This window comes from Psammomys obesus, unplaced genomic scaffold (assembly GCF_907164565.1).
Source record: "Psammomys obesus unplaced genomic scaffold, mPsaObe1.curated_primary_1811, whole genome shotgun sequence".
NCBI lineage: Eukaryota > Metazoa > Chordata > Mammalia > Rodentia > Muridae > Psammomys > Psammomys obesus.
Window position 1 is genome coordinate 5,526,370 of NW_026591711.1, and position 16,977 is coordinate 5,543,346.

The 16,977-nt window shown below is 45.7% G+C and overlaps 1 protein-coding gene across 2 annotated transcripts in view; it reads right to left on the reverse strand.

The window, feature by feature from the left end:
* Positions 1-16,977, reverse strand: part of Scrn1 (secernin 1) — a 63,938-nt gene that overhangs the window by 17,636 nt on the left and 29,325 nt on the right. For both annotated transcript variants that reach the window (XM_055611877.1, XM_055611878.1), the window contains 3 exons: positions 11,059-11,240; positions 2,952-3,154; positions 311-505 (listed from right to left, as the gene is read on the reverse strand). In XM_055611877.1, coding sequence (XP_055467852.1) covers positions 311-505; positions 2,952-3,154; positions 11,059-11,240 — 580 coding nt within the window. The remainder of the gene's footprint in view (positions 1-310; positions 506-2,951; positions 3,155-11,058; positions 11,241-16,977) is intronic.

Genomic DNA, 16,977 nt, shown 5'->3' on the forward strand with positions numbered 1-16,977 from the left:
TACCCAGGCACTATGAGAGGACCTCAGAGTGAGCAGAAGGCGTATCCTGCAGGCTAAGGGAGCTGTGGGAGAGAGTTTCCCCCGGGTTTCTGGAGCTTTGGAGAAGATGGTAGTCAGCATCACAAAGGATGCCATGATAACAGCATTGTTCTGCACTTGCGAGCTGTCTCCTTGCCTGCACATGAAGAACGGAAGGTGCAGGTTTGTCTTTAACGTGCAAGGCTAATTCTCTACCCTCCTCCTTTGTCCACCCTCTAAAGTTCAGACAAGAAGCAAAACGTGTAAGAAGGAGGAAAACGGGTTAACTTACCTTCTTGCTTTTCTAAGCTGTCTTTGCCTGCACAGCAGTCCAAATGGTCATCGGCTGGAGAAAACACCTGGGCAAAATTGAATTCATCCTCTCCGCTCCACCACCCTTGACTCTGAGCATAAGTCCTGAGTTCTGGGTGTTCCTCGTCCATCTTAGTAGTGAGTGAAAGTTGATTGCAAATGCACCTCACCCCCTCTGCAAAGAGTTCGATGTCTGATTAGTGGAAGGAACCCCAAGACTACAGGGAGGAATCAGTTCCATTTCTGAAGAGAGAAACACAGAATCCTGACCGTCACACCAGGAGACGCCCTCAAGGTTCAGCCTGTCTCCATCAGACATTATTACAGATGAGATGGACATTCACTTCTCTGGTCTTAAATTCACAAACAAAATGAAGCTCTCAGGGTCCTTCATTCTGACTAAATAAACCCCAAGCATGCACATTTACAAGGAAATGGAACAGTTCTTTGAAAGGACGTCTCATGATACTCCGCAACATCACAGGCTCTTCCTCTCCAGAAAGATTCTCTTCTGACCTGGAAGAGCACTTTCACCATCACCACCACCACACACCCAAGCCGATAAAAGGTGACTTGGTCCCTAAGTTTTAAGGTGCTCTCTAAAATGCAAGAGGCTAGTTACCATTGCCCACAAGAAAGGGTCATTCACAGAGGCCACTCCCAGGAAGCATGCTGGGCTTCCAAATTCTTAGAGAATGAAGTAAGAGTGAAGAAGCTACCTGAGAGCTATTTCTGCCTGAATCCAGCTCCCTAAAAGCAAGATCAGCTGGACTGTTTTCCCAGGATGCTTTGCTTTGATAACTTACACCGCCAAAATATGCACTCCTGACTAAAAGGGACTGGTCATTGACCATTCACCTTTTTCCCCCCGAAGGATATTGCTAATGTAAAATTGTAATTAAGCAACAGAAAGCAGTCATGGTCCAAAAAAAAGAGTGACATTGATACCATTCATACTAAACTATTCAAAAAACGAGATGTTCTTGTATACTCCACAGAGGTTATTTTCCCAGGGGTCTGGTTTGTAGTAGGTATTTGTTTTTAAGAATCAGAACTGAGAGGATGGAGTGCATTAACTCCTACCACCATCAATCATGGCTGGGTCAGAGAACATGAAATTGACGAGTTAAAAAATAAAAAAAAAAAAGACTGTTGGGGGGGAAAATGTTTAGTGAAAAACAACACTCATTTTGTAGAGATGAACTTTTTCATAAGTGATGCTTTGAAGGAAGCCCAACTTCTGACTGCAGTTACAGATCAAACAGTCTTAGATTCTACTTAAAAGCACTGGACTGCTTTGAAGTGCAGCCCATCCGCCAGCCTTCCTGAGAGAGCCATTTGATAACGTCACTTTATGTTAGAGGAGGGTTTGGGTAAAGGAGTTTTAAGTTCCTGCAGTGAAGGAGAGCTGCAGGTCTGGGGGAGAAGATTTTGCTTTGCAAACACTCTAAGACCCGGGAAGCATGCCCAGACCCTGGGAACTATATGTAGGTAGGAAAACTCCCTGACGGCTCTGCTAGCCTCGTCAACACCCTCTGAGAATGAACAGACACAATCTTCATGTACATAGAAAACTGGTCGGCTCCTCTTGTTCTCATCAGTGCAACTGTGTACAGGCAACATGCAGAAATCGTGGGGGAGCCTCGATTACTGGAACCTCTGTACAAGCTCAGGCTTGGCTCCCAGTGACTGGAGCATGTGTGGCTAGATGTGGTTCTGATCATCTAAGAACTTGCGTGGCAAACAGATTGCATACGTAATATCTTTCACAATCAAGTGGTGAAGACGTCATAGTAAGCTCAGCTACACAAAAAATATGCAGCCATGGATCGGTTCAACAAGATGACAACGTGTTGATCTATTAGCCAGGGCTGCCTGGAACTTGGTGGGGAAGAATGACAGCGTATTTATCATCTTGTCCCAAGGAGTGCAAGGGGATTGCCATGGACAAAACATATTTTTGGACCCATGTAGGGCTTTTGGAAGCCCTTTAACTAGAGGACTCTGTCCCATCAGGAATCTAAGAGGTGTGCTAGAGTGGCAGAGGGGGTGCTGGAGTGGTGGGGAAGGGGGATGGAGCCCCCCACTGGGGTGGCGAGGGTGGGGGGAAGGGAGAGCACGTGTTGCTGTCTCAGCACTGTACCGGGAACAAGAAGCTGCATGAACTAAAGCAGCACTTCTCATGTAGATGGCCGGTCTAGGGATGGAGTCTCACACATATGACCTGGTTGGCTCCCAGTGGCTCTCAATAGCCCTTGAAGACCCAAGTTTCTATTTTAGAGGAAGATCCTAAGCTTGAGTAGCTTTGGAGCTGGGAGTGACAAGGGATTTGTTGACCTATTATGAACCAAGATTCCCTTATTCCCTTGCCTAATTCAGTCACAGTTTGTAGTCCAAACTAGGTATGTCCAAAAAGAAAACAGGAAAAAAAAATTAGATCAGGAGAATCCAGCTCCATCTCTGGAAACAGGTACCCAGAAGTGACAGGCATGCATGCCTAAGCCTGAAGGTGGGTGTAGAGAGGACGCACCACAGCAGCACAGCTGCTCTGGGCCAGCCTAGCACGTCCAGCCAACATCACCTCAGCCTGTCTTATCCTCAAAACTCTTTATCCTCCTCACCTGTGATTCTCTCGGCAGCCCAATACTTCCCTACAGTCTCCAGGACCCAGGCTTCATCTCGATCCACCAGCAGATAAGCACTTTGGAAGCTATGGCAGGAGTGCGCATCTTCATAATAGTTCCCACCTTGTCCATGTTCATCCAACAAGGAGACAATGACGTCTAAGGCTTCTTTAGCTGTTGTCCCTCGTTCTAAACCAAGCCTGAGGAAAATCATAAGTGCACCTCCGTCATTTCAGACCATAGTGAGGGAAGGCTAGGACAAGGTCGAGTCAGGAAACATGCCAATGTGTACAGACATGTTAAATATTCAGACCAACATAGGAACTGATTACTAGTGCTTGGACTCAGAATGCCTTTCTCGCACATAAAATTACAAACTGTAGGAATGTTCTGTCTTTAAACACCACCCCTCCCCTTCCATAAGAACAGAAATATCAGGTGCCAGTGGCTGTACTCTCTGGACTGGAAGGTCAGCTCTTCTTGCTCTTGGCTGGCCATATCTACCACAGAACTGTCCTGCTCAGCTCTAGCCTAGATTTCCTCCTGAATACTGCCTCAAAAAAGGAAATATCTCCAGCTTGGATCAACTGGTATTCTACAGTGGTATTTTGGGCACTGCCGTAGCCTATTTGTGTCTCCTCAAAGTTCATGTTGAAACCCTGACACCAATGAGATGGTATTAGGAAGGGGGTCTTCCAGGGGATGATGACTTGAGAGTGGCACCCTCACGAGTGTCACTAGTGTCCTTTATGAAAGAGGCCTCCTCAGAGAGCTGTCTTGCCTCATTCCACCACTGGAGGACACAGTACATGGGTATTGTGCATGAATCAGAATGAATTCATATTAGACATTAAATACTGGTACCCTAATGGAGTTCCTTGTTTCAAAAGCTATGAGCAATACAGTTCTACTGTTTATCACTACTCCATTTAAGGTATTTTGTTATAGCATCCTATAGCAGACTGAGAAAACTGGTTCTAAGGGATTGATTGCCAGCCACGGGCCTCTGTGCGTATAATTTGCTCAGAGATCTCACTAGAAATGGGTTATGCTATGACCGGTTCTTTTCCTATGTACTTTCCCTCCTACATATCAGACTGCATCAACTGTTGCTGTTTACAGCACCAGCTATCAAAAGAACAGCGACTCCCTCAAAGGTGAGACAGACATCTCCCTTCCCCAGCCCTGTCAGTGAATAAGCCTATTGAGGAGAATACAGACACTGCCTTCTGTGTGACCTTGGGAAGCTTACGTAATAGACTTGAACTTCAGTTTTACACCATCTATGAAAAGTGTCAAGGTCATCACGGTGAATAAGATAACAAACAAGAAAACACATAGCACTAAAGGCTGGAGCCAAGCTAGTAAACAATCAACTTCAGCAGGTGGAATGCTGTGGCCCAGAGGCTCAGAGAGCACAGGACCTGGCTCCTATTATGCTACCGGATGGCAGTATGGTTTCAGTCATGTGACCTTTCCAGCTCCTTGGCTTCATGCTGGCAATGCGCACATACTACCACCACCACCCCCCTTCTCAAGCTGAGATGACAGAAAAAGGCGGGAGATGCATTTCATTAATTCGTCCATTCGGTCGGACTCTTACTCAGCCCGTAGGAGCTCACATCTTAGAACAGCTACACAGGTGGTGACATAATCCTCCCTTGACAAATTCGTGACTTGAGAAGTAATGACTATTTAAATTCTCTCAGCTGAATGCGTCTTAGGAAATTTCCCACTGTGCCGTCATGGAGAAGAAAGGTAATGCGACTGCGAGCTGTGGGCTGAGCCCTGTAATTGGCTTATGTTCATGGTCAGAGCATCGCCTACCAGCTTACTTGACACATCTCCTTTTAAGCTTACGAAGCCGTGATTACAGAGCCATAATTTACAGTCTTGAACCCTACGGCCCTGAAAGAATCATCAGAGAAAATCCTGAGCCCTGGCCTTCTCAAATGGGGTGGCTGGGTTTCAAACTGTTGTCTGAGACCTCCCTCCATCAAAGGCGACACATTATCTCTCTGGCATGAATAAAAAGACCAAAGTCATTGAAATCTACATTAAGTAGATTTCCCTGTGTCAAAGTCACTATCTCCTGAAGGGAGGTACATCTCAAAGATCTGGAGCAAAGTCTCAATGTCCCCAGGCTTCTTCAGATCTAAACTGACCCACACAGATTCCAGGAGCATGCGACAATGGCTGGTGCAATCCTCTTTGGAGATTGCAGTTTCTGTTCTGTAGAGTCTAGTGTGCATGGCTGATGTGCTTGCTCCTGACATCCCCCTGAGGCTCTGTATTTGTACTTTTCCTTCATCCGAAAACACAGGTAGGATTCTGACTTCACTGTTTCTCAGATCAGCACCACCGATAAAATTCTATCTATGCCTTTAGCCCATATGACAATTCCCACCTGGCCATCCATGGGATGAGGACCGGATTGCTCACTCCACAGTATAAAGGCAGGTAAGGACACCAGGACTACACACACCTCACCTGAGCTCAAGAGGTACAGGTGAATCCCGAGTCACTGGACAGGAGGACATCGCTCAGCATCCTAAGTTGTGTTTTTTAAGCCGTCCCCACCCACTCTCACCTCCTCGATGGGTTCGAGGCACAGGATTCCAAATGAAAACAGCATGTTTCTGGCCCAGTGCCTAAGCTGACTTGGTGGCTATGCCTTAGCCTAATAAAGACCAGGACAGACATGGGCTGGAAGGACCCAAGTTAGTCTCGTTCAGAGATCTACATCCTTCCAAAGTGTTTTTAGTTGTTCTGGGTCTGAGAGTTAGATGTTCCTGAATGCAATTCTTTCATTACTTTGCAAGTAATGAAAACAATTGACAGCCCACCCCCAGAGGGCTCTGTTCTCAAAGGACACTGTCCTTAGAGGACTTTGTTGCAAATTACCCTCCCCGATCCTGCCAACACATTCTCACAGTCCCTCTGGTTTGTGACCTTTTGGACATTTAGAAGATCCTCAGCCTTTAGCAAGAGCCAGACACAGGATGATGCTATGAACAGAAAGTCATGCCTGTCTTCAAATGCTGAAGCCACTTCCCCTGTGTGGGGGTGAGGAGAGTTTGGGGAAGTGATTAGGCCATGTGGGTAGAGTCTTTGTGATGAGATTAGGGTCCTTAGCAAAGAGACACAAAAGGTTGTCCTCTCTCTGCTGGGGCCTTCTGTACCTCAGACCAGGCCTGTTGGCACTGTGACCTTGAACTTCCCCGCCTCCAGAACTGAGATATAAATACCTGCCATTTAAACCTCCAGTCTGTTACGTATTCATTATAGCACTCCAAACGAACTGAGAAGAAAAGCAGTAAGCAGATATTATGTGCTGCGTGGACTGGAACTTAAAATTTTATGGAAGGCCATTGTTTTGGATTGAGCTCCTCCAACAGGCCTCAGCTGGCCAGTCCAAACTGAAGTTGTCCTTGCTAAATGCTCCCTGTACTAAATGGAGCTTTTTCAGGGCAGAGATGTCCCACTCTGGTCCCTCTCTAATGAACTTAGATTCTAGTCTGTCTGGGTCATCATTAGAAAGTCCCTGTAGCTGTGACCCTTACAGGAAAGGAACCCGAAGTCACCTAATGTTAAAGGTTTTCTTTTTCTTCCTCGTGTTATTCTGTTTCTCCTTTTCCACTCTGTAAAAGGCAGCGTTCCACTCTGGGAACTTTCTGCTTTGCAGAGTGAAGGCTGCCCCGATGCAGGCATCACGAACAAACGCCAACTCAGTCTAAAACTAAATTGGCTGTCACTTCATCTTCTGACAGGGGAGAGGGTGTGTGAGACCTCTCGACACCTTTCTACTTCAGTGTTCTGTCTCACTGGAGGAAACTAAGCGTGATCTAAAGAGGTACCCTGGTATTCCTCAGCCACCCCCTAGTTCCTCGGTGTTGGACAAGTCACTTCGCTTGCCTAACGTCCAGTTTTCTCATCTACCACAGGTCTTTCAATTGTTGTGAGTGTTAAATGAAATAACACATATAAAGCCAGTTTCTCAAGAGAGTTAGGCCAAGTGTGGCTTTAGTTACACACATGCTTCCCCTCCAGGTATTGTCGGAGTCTCCTTTCCATCACCTGTTAAACCCCAATTCACTAACAACCTGCCACAAAAACACAAGCTTTTCCAAATCTCCCTCGACTTTCTTTCACGACCTTGTGAGACTGCTGACATGAGGAACAGCTGGTGAGCTGTGCTTAGAATTATAAGTTGCTCTGAAACACTGGGAATGGCCAGGCTTAGCACCACCGTCAGCCTGCAGGCAGATGGATCAGACGACCAGAGTTCAGATACCATGTCATGCTGGGTGCTCCATGTGATTTCAGCTCCCTGGGAATTCACAGACGGAGGAACACCCAGAGCAAGCCAGCTGGTGAGGCTAGCTATACTGAAAAGCTGGGGATCTTGCTGAGAGACCCTCCCTAAAAGAACGAGGTGGCAAAGTGATACAGGAAGATTCCAGACATCAACCTTGGGCCTCCAGGTACACTCACACTGCAGACACAGCAAGACAAAATGAAGTGTGTGGGAGAGCAGTCTTCAGAAAAAGAAAAGGATGAAACTGTTGTGCAAGAGACAGGCGCAGTGCTTGGATAGAATGCAGTGCTCTCTGGAGCTGGCTGGCACCCCACCTACTCGGAAAACAGAGGGTTAAATTGGGGGGATTTTGAGCTTGTCACTAATCCTTCATCATCTCTACACCACCAGCATTGGGAAGGCCATAATTTAGGGCTGCCATCCCACTTCTAGCTGATTAGTAGGTATTTCCCAGCATGCCACTGTCTAATGGGATCCAAATGCCTCCTGGTCCTCCTCTGGATGGATGCCAAGAGGCATCATCAGGACAAACAGACTTTCAATGTAATGGATTCCAGGTGTGAGAGACACCTTTTGATTTACAGAAAATGACCCCCATTTTAAGGATAACTCCCACCAGCTGCTTGGTACTTGGATCCATAGTCACTAAGAAGCAAAACTCTGGGGTGTGTGTGTGTGTGTGTGTGTGTGTGTGTGTGTGTGTGTGTGTGTATTTAATAAGCCTTTTGGTGGGGGGTTGCTGGGGGAGGACTATTGAAAGAAAAGAAAAGAAAGAAAGAAGGAAGTAAGGAAGGAAAGAAAGAGAAAGAAAGGAAGGAAGGAAGGAAGGAAGGAAGGAAGGAAGGAAGGAAGAAAGAAAGAAAGAAAGAAAGAAAGAAAGAAAGAAAGAAAGAAAGAAAGAAAGAAAGAAAGAAAGAAAGAAAAAGAAAAGAGGGAGAGAGAGGAAGGAGAGAGGGAGAGAAAAAAACAGACAAAGTATGGCTTTTAGCACTAAGAATGAATTATAACAAGAGTTGCTTAATGCCTGCATTCTAGACACCTTTAAGAAGTACATACAAATTACACCTTTCCTCTGAAGACAGTGCCTATTAGACCGAGGCTGTCACTCAGTTATGTCTCTTGAAGCTGATGTATAGATGAAGGCACAAAAGACCAGAGGACACAGATGGAGAGTAGTTACAGTCTTTGAATAATCTGCCACAGTCTCACAGACACTTAAAGTGGAGTGTGAAATATAAATAGCCTGCTCTTTCAGGAGATGTCCAAGAAGCTGGCAGCCAAGCACAGAGGACAAGCAAGGACAGCGTAAGAAATGCTGCTGCTGACAGCAACATCTGGCAGAGCCTGAGCACATGGCAGAAGGTGCTCTCCAGCTGTGCAGCTGTGTGTTCTCTGCCTTATGCTCCACCTGCCTTGCTGAAGGAGACTGTGGGGTTGTGGGGCACATGTGCAGTCATAGGGTGGGGGTGGGGGGCCTGTGAATCTGCCTTTCTAGCATGCTCCTGGGCAGTGTGTCTGTAGATCCCATGCTTTGAGAACTGCCGTCCTAGAGCCTTGCTACTTGCAGTGCTGTGGTTGTAATCTATGGCAGCCATGTTTCCACAGCAACAGCCTCTCCCCTCCCCCCAGGTAACACTGGAGGACTCTAGGCTCAAGAGTCATTCATACGACTTACTGGTATGAAAAATTAGGCTTAGTCAGTTTAATGCTGGAACCAGACTTTGAACTAGACCCTGAACTTAGACATCTTCTCTAGTGCAGACTGTGTACCCCCTCCAAGAAGGTACCATGTCAGGGTATCTGTCACATCATTCTTACCGAAATAGCTATGTGGGAGCCAGGGAAGATGTCAATTTAAATGGCTTTAGGTCAGCTATTATCTACTCTTGCGTTTATTATCCCAGACCTTGATAACTCTCACAGAAATAATTATCCACCAAATATAGCTTCTCCGTCTCTATCCTTCAGTCCTGCAGACCCATCTGGAGCACATCTCCCCTGGATATCCCAAGTGCACAAGGCAGGGGGAGTCTCCAAACACCCAGTGTCTGTGGAGGGCCAGCCCTGAAGCCACACCCTGTGGTGTCTAGAAAGGGCCAGCCCTGGAATTTTGTGCCACTTGTGTGTAATTCCACCCCAGACCTCCCTGAGTCATCTCTCTGTCACCTTAAGTTGCACTTAGATTTGTGCTGTTCAGTTAAAACTAACATTCAAAATGGAAGCTTCGAAGCTTCCCATTCAATCTTACACTTTCAGTACTGTTGATATTTTATGCACTTATCTACCACTACACCCAAAAATAATCCTTGACAGGATTAGAACTAAAAAAAAAAAATATATCTTCATTTATAACTCAATCCTAACTCTATACAACAGCAGTTCTCAACTTGTGGGTCTCCATTCCTTTGGGGGTTGATTGACACCTTCAAAGAGGTCGCATAGCAGATATCCTGCATATCAGATATTTACATTATGACTCATAACAGCAAAATTACAGGGAGGAAAGAAGAGAAAGAAAAAGAAGAAAAGAAAATGACACAGATACTCTACCCAAAGGCTGTCACTAGCAAATCTGGATGGCATTGGCAGAAGCCATGGGTCATGGGGGCCTCTAGGTAAATGAGCAATTTTCCCCCAGAAAAAACTGTCCAAACCTCAATGTCTTTCTTTCTTTCTTTCTTTCTTTCTTTCTTTCTTTCTTTCTTTCTTTCTTTCTTTCTTTTTCTTTTTCTTCCTTTCTTCCTTGTCTCTCTCTCTCTCTTTCCTTCCTTCCTTCTTTTTTTTTTCCTCTGGAAGATAGCTTTGGGAAGAAAGTTCTAAAGCTGTCCAATATTGTCCTCATGTTGAAAGCCAGAGGAGACTTAGCATAGAGAAGAACCGTAACTTGCTTGTACTACTCTACTCTGAAAGCCACGCCCTCCAGCCCCAAGCCCCATCTTCACTCAGCTAGATCATGATTCCATTTCAGAGGTGTATTGCTCTTCCCATACTCTGTTCTTCTTGTTCGTTCAGCACTCGGCTACCCATATTGTGCCAGGCCCAGTCCCCAGTACTGTGCTACAAAAATGAACAGATACCAAGACCTCAGCTCACCCAGCTTCCATGTCAGGCTCCCTCTGGCCCATGGTATCTGGGAGAATGGGGGGAGCAAGAACAACTACCGAAGGACAGACAGCAAAGTGGGTACTTTGTCAGCGTTCCTTGTTCTTCTACTAGTTTACACATCGTACTTATTGTTTCTCTTGTATGTTGTTATAGTTTCTAACTCTATAAAATTCTATTTAAAAATACTGTTTATAAAGATTCAAAACACAAACTTATAAGTGAGGAATTTTGAAAACATGTTTTTTATCAGTAATTTTTCATTTTCAGAGTTTCTATTAAAACAGTTACAGAAAGTTGTATAACCACTACCACAACCTAAGTTTAGAACATCTTCACCATCCCCGAAGACTCCCTCTTACCCACTCCCCTACCCCAAGCCCAGCGAAGCATTCATCTCCTTTCTGCCTCTATGACTCCACCTCTTCTGTGGCTACACATGTGACTTTTGTATCTCATGTCTTTCACTGCTGATGTGTATCAAGTTCTCAAGATCCTACCTGTAACACAGAGCAGGTACTTAATTATTTTTTTATTGATGAATAATTTTCCATTACCATCTATTCTATTTTCCATATCATTTTAGACTTTCTATTAAATAGAACTTCTTACAATACAGGAGGAATAGGGTAAACTAATTCCCACTCCCGTTGCCAAGTGTTTCAAAGAACCACCGTTCTGTACCTGACCAGGTCCATCCCAAGTAAGGCTTCCGTCTCGGCAGCTGGTTCTCTGGCATTGATGGCTTCATTGGCTATGCATACCCCATGTTCGTTGGCTCCCATTTCTGCCCCCCAGAGCCAGGCAGGTCTGCTTATCACGATGGCGTGGGTCCTGGGAACTTGGTCGATTGAGATGTAAGTGCACTGAAAAGAAAGACAAGCAGGAAGGTGTTGTCACCTGACAGAAACCTCTTAGCTTCCACCCTGGATCATCGTGCTAGTCACGGAGCTGAGATGTCCAGCCCCCAGGAACCCAGGGCAGCCCGGGGTTCCCATGGTGAGCACCCTCCAGCTCTGTTCAGGCTGGTCTCCCAACAGTGGTTCTGCCTGCACCATCACCCTCAGCCCAGTGGTGAGCTGACCACTGCACTGTCATCCCAGCTCACTGCCACAGCCCCATGTGGCCCCAAAGAACCTCATCCTCACATGCAAAACTCCAGCTGTCCCAGTGGTTCCCAACCTTTCTAGAAACCACAGCTTTCTAGCATCAAAGAAACTTTACCCAGAAAAGCAGGTAAAAAGATGTTTTGTCTAAAGCAAACAAAAATAGAACTTCTGCATAACTTGAGATGATCCCTGGGGTTTATGGGACATTCAACAATCTACAATCTCAGCAGTGTAGAAAGGGAGACCTGAAAACAATGCTACCATTGTGCTTTCACATGATAAGAAGTCCTCGAACACAGACTCACTCCCCAGCCTAACCACTGGTCTCACACTATGCTAGTGAAGACACCAACAGAAAAATCTTTCTGGAGAGCTGTACCTTTCACCACTGACATAGCCACAGTACACACTCTTCCAACAACCTGAGCCTAACTGAAGAATGACAGCGCTCATTTAAGTCTTTTTCACTGCCAATCCTTCTGCCAAGAGCTGGGGATGTTGGTAGGAATGCCTTCCTTTCATCCAAGGTGTCCTGAGTTTGATCCCATAAATCAGTCATGGTGGCATACATCTGTAATCAGCACTGGGGAGGTGGAGGCAGAAGGATCAGAAGTTCAAAGCCAGCCTTGGCTCCCTCGTAAGTTCAAGGACAGCCTGGGCTGTATGAGATCACGTTTCAATTAGTAAAGTAATAAGCAAAACAGCAACAACAAATAAATGCCTTTCCTTCAAACACACTGTTGCACAAAAGGGAAAAACCACGATAAAGCTGGCCCAACAAAAGTGGGGAGGGGCTCGATGGTGGAGAAAACCAGTCAGACCATTGCCTGCTGTGCTTTCTTCCCTCCTCCCACATCACGCCTCATGTCACTTGCCACCTCCACCCAGGGGACTGGGCCGCAGCTCTCAGTTATCTGTGGGGCCTCGTGACTACCTTCTGCAAGCCTGCTCTTTGCATGGTGTGGAAGCACTGAGCTGGCTGCAGGCTCCATCTACATTTCAGATTGGGAGACTGAAAGCACTGGATCCGAGGCAGCCTGAGAGAGCGTTCTTTTTATCAATTCAAAGCAGCTGTTCCTGAACTGAATGCCACCCAGATAGTCACTCTGCATTGATTCCCTGTAATCCCTAGCTCTGTGCAGAATGGAAACATGAGCGGCACACAGGCTCCAGGGCTTCAGGCTCTGTGCAACTCACGTCAGGCCTTTCTCAGCACTGGGGTAGTATTATTTCACCTGATATATTTTTGGAAACTGAAAGTTAATTAATCCCCAGAGTTACCAAGCACCCCTTGAGGTAGGTAGATGTGTGTGTGTGTGTGTGTGTGTGTGTGTGTGTGTGTCAAATGAACAATAAAACCCACTCTTCAAATTTTTTCCCTGATATACTTGCTGAAAATAATTTCTTTTTAAAAAATGATTCTTCCAGAACAACAAGGTGACTCAGCAGTGCTCACAACTACATGCCTCCATGTTTTTCTCAATGGAACTGAAGTTTCCATCTTCAAAATGTATTCACTTGAGTGTACAAAGCAAGCAGTTTGGTATTGTCATGGCTTCATGTGGAATGTCCCCTGATACCCACGTGTTAAAGACTTGATCTCCAGGGTGGTGCTACTGGGAGATGGTGGATCTGCCACTAGACTGTTTAGGACAGTCGCCCCAGCCCCAGCAGACTAGGCCCAGCTGCTTATGCAATATGCCAATTAAAAAGAGCAGCAATGGTGACAGCGAGAGGAAGGAGAGCTAGCGGATGTCAGGAAGAGTCCGGCGACCTCATCTTCATCTTCGGGTGACTGATGATGACCTCTAGTTTTTAACAGAGAATCTGGGTACAAGGGCACAGGGTATACACAAAGTCAAGGTACAATCTGCTGATTACTGTCTTGGCTGATTCTACAAGGTGGTCTAAGAAAGACTTGCTGCTTATGGGGCAAGCTGCTTCTCAGGAAATGATCCCTTCAGTTCGAGGCTTCAGCATTGCCTTCTGGGGTGGGGTGGGGGGCAGTCTGTCCTGTAAGGCGGTGCTGTTCCTGGAATTCAAAGTGACTGCAGGTTTAAGACAATAAGTGGCCCCTGCGCCTCCATCCTTGACAGGAAATAAAATAGGCTAAGTAACACAAGGCAAAATAGAAAGACAGGGAAAAGTAAATGGACACAAGAAAGGAAATAAGCCCTCACTCTGAGATCTAGTTTGCCTTTTGAGAACCCAGCTTTTCAACACAGCTGGCAAAGGCAATTACCTATGTGGTTTCCTAAACGCCTCTCAAACAAGAATATTCAAAACATCAAATGAGGTTAGAGAGGTAGCTCGGTGGTTAAGAGGACTGGCTGCTCTTTCAGAGGACTTGTTCAATTCCCAGTACCCACATGGCCACTCACAGCCAGCCCACAACTGTTTGTAACTCCAGTTCCAGAGTATCTGATGCCTTCTTCTGCCCTCCTTGGCCACCAGGCATGCACGTGGTGAACGGACATATATACAGGCAAAACACCTGTACACATAAAATAAAAATAATTATATAACAACTGAGTGGTGCTTCCTGAAGCGCAGCATGAGTTGAGTTCACTTTATTTAGGTCCATCTCTCATCAATCCTTAACTCCTAACACCACAGCTTTAAAATACAATTTTAAAATACAGCTTTTAAATCCCAACTCCTTAACGAAGCCCACATCTTTGTTCTGAGATTGTACATGGATCATTTCCTTTACGAATACCTGCCTAAATGCCTATTACATTTACTAACTCCGATTCACTCTGGCTCATTCTGAAATTCTGTGGCATATGTGTTAAGGACCGAGCTTTATCTGAGCTGAGGTTTCTCTGGCTGCTGGTGGCTGTGGAGGCAGTTTCCTTTCCCCACTGACAGACACACCTTGTGTGTAATGGCTATGTGTATTGTAAGCAGGAGTATGGCACAAAGTTAAAGGACAGAGATATGAAGGCAAAGGTTTTCCTCCAGCTTTCAGTTACCCGTGGATGTCAATGAGGAGCTAAAATCTTCAAAATGCCTGTTATGGGGTCCTTAAGAGGTGCATCCTAGTGAGCATCTCGGATCCCCAGAGGTGTTCCCAGGGGGACTTGAACACTCTAGCCTCTTTCCACCTTGATACCTGGGTCTTAATGTAGGCGGTTCTCAACCACAGGCTTCTGCCAGATGCCTTGCCTTCCCACAGACCCAAGGCAATGGGGCTCAACAGTCAAAGCCAGAAGCCCCAAACTGTGAGCCAAAATACATCTTTGCCCTATATAACTCAGCTACCCAAAGTAGCTTTATGTTGATGACTCACTATGATTCACTAACTCAAGCACCAGGCAAGACTTTTCACAACTTCTTCCCCAAGGAGCACAAGTGACAAATTTCATCTTGAAAAGGATGAGTGAGTAGGGAAGGAATCGTGGCTTAAGCATATCAATTCATCATTACTTTTTTTTTTTGAGTCAGTAAATAATTTAAAACACAAAATGGCTTTATTAATTTGTCCTCAGTTCATTTTTGCACATTGATTTCCATTTTACCGATTACTTGCAGAGCACCTACCACTTTCAGAGACCGTGCCAGCAGCAGTGGGGCATGGGCCAGAGACCCAAGGAATGCTTTTCAGTGCCCTCTACTCAAATCAAGAGGGATTCTTGATTTTTCCATAGCAAAGGACTTCAGGGCAAGTCAGGCTGCAGCAGAGCTGGGGCTTCCTAAGAGGTCTTAGCAGAGACTGAAGCACAGAGGCTAATGGAGGGGCGCTCAAGGACAGCATAAGGCACACTCAAGCGTGGGGCTTTGATTCTCAAGGGAAGCTCAGACTTTAGTGTCTCAGAAGTAGCCAGATAGAGATAGCATCGTGGTTGCTGGCAAGCTGCATCTCAAAAGGCTGCTGAGAAGCATTTCCTTTCTTCCTACTTTCTCTCTCTTTTCCCTAGATGGGTTTATAGAATGTCTCTGGCGGGTGGCCTGAATAGGACTTCAGCCTGGTCAAACAAAACCCTGAGTCACAAAGAGAAGCACAAGGAGGCTAAGACACACCTGCATTGAGATTCCTTAAAAACTGCTGAATATGGTAGGAGGTAGGAAGGAGGCTTGGCTCAAGGTGAAGACACTCAGGCTTTGTCTTAGTGATTTTTTTCATGGCTGTGACAAAATATCCTGACGAGAATATTGGAGACAAATGAACAAAGGGCTTATGTGGGCAAACAGTTTTAAGATAGTCTGTCAAAACAGGAGAGTCCTAGGGTCCTAGAAGCGTAAGCTTGAGGGAACTGCTCACAATTGGGAATCAGAGAACCATGAATGTTCCTGTTGGCTCCCTCTCCCCTTTTCAAGTAGTTCAGGACCTGAGCCCAAAGAAAGCTGTCCACTTATCTAATCAAGGTAATCCCCCATAGGCGTGGCCAGAGGTTAATCCAACCTAGATAATCTCTCACGGATGTGGTCAGAGGCTAACCCAACCTAGATAGTCCTTCACAGATGTGGTAGAGGCTAACCCAACCCAGATAATCCCTCACAGATGTGGTAGAGGCTAACCCAACCCAGATAATCCCTCACAGATGTGGTAGAGGCTAACCCAACCCAGATAATCCCTCATAGACAAGGTCAGAGGCTTGTCTCCTTGGTGATTCTAGATTCTATCAAGTTTGAAAATTGGTATCAATGATCAAGGTCCTCAAACATGATCCATTGCTATTTTAATATGTGTATCTGAAACATCTGTATAAGGAGTATTATCACCATGTCAGCTACCTTTGTGGCAAATGCTGTAAATTACACTGGAATTTCTGACTTTCAGCTGGCAAGAGGCTTTAATCAAGCTCCCCTGCTGTATTCCCTTAGTTTTTCAATTCTGTCCTGCTTAAGAGCATTTATACCATGTAGGCTGACGTCATGGAGGCAAGCCCCTGCTCTACGACTGGGAAGGAGAAGGAACATGTACAAACGGGGAGCATCATCAGGATGACTTCAGAACATGTCACAGGGGTCTTTGCACTTCATACACATGGTATCCCGTGACCCTCTTCTGATAACCTTACCGTGTTTCCTATTCTGTTCCATATAATTGATGCTTTCATCATATGTGCTGTTTACATAACTGTTGTCTCCTTCAGCTAGGATGTTGGCTCTGAACATAAAAATATTTCTGTTGCTTAGTTTATAAACATATCCCAAGGTTGAGCTTAGTAAGCATCAGTGAGCTTTTTCAAGGACTTACTTTTATTTAACGTGTATGACTGTTTTGCCGGCGTGTATATTCTGCAGGCAGCAGAAGGTGTCAGAATCCCTGGAACTGGAGTTCTTGATAGTTGTAAACTCGTATTGAGAGACCAAAAAGATTAAAAATTAGCAGCTATTATTAAGGCCTGAACTAGGTGGGTGGAGAAGTCCAGTAATGCCCTGAGGGGAAGGACTGCCTTACTGCATTCTTTCCCCACCCACTAGAGATACAGTTGCTAGGAAACTGGCCCATCCCCCTAGGGAGGGACACCAGGTCATTAAGGTCTGG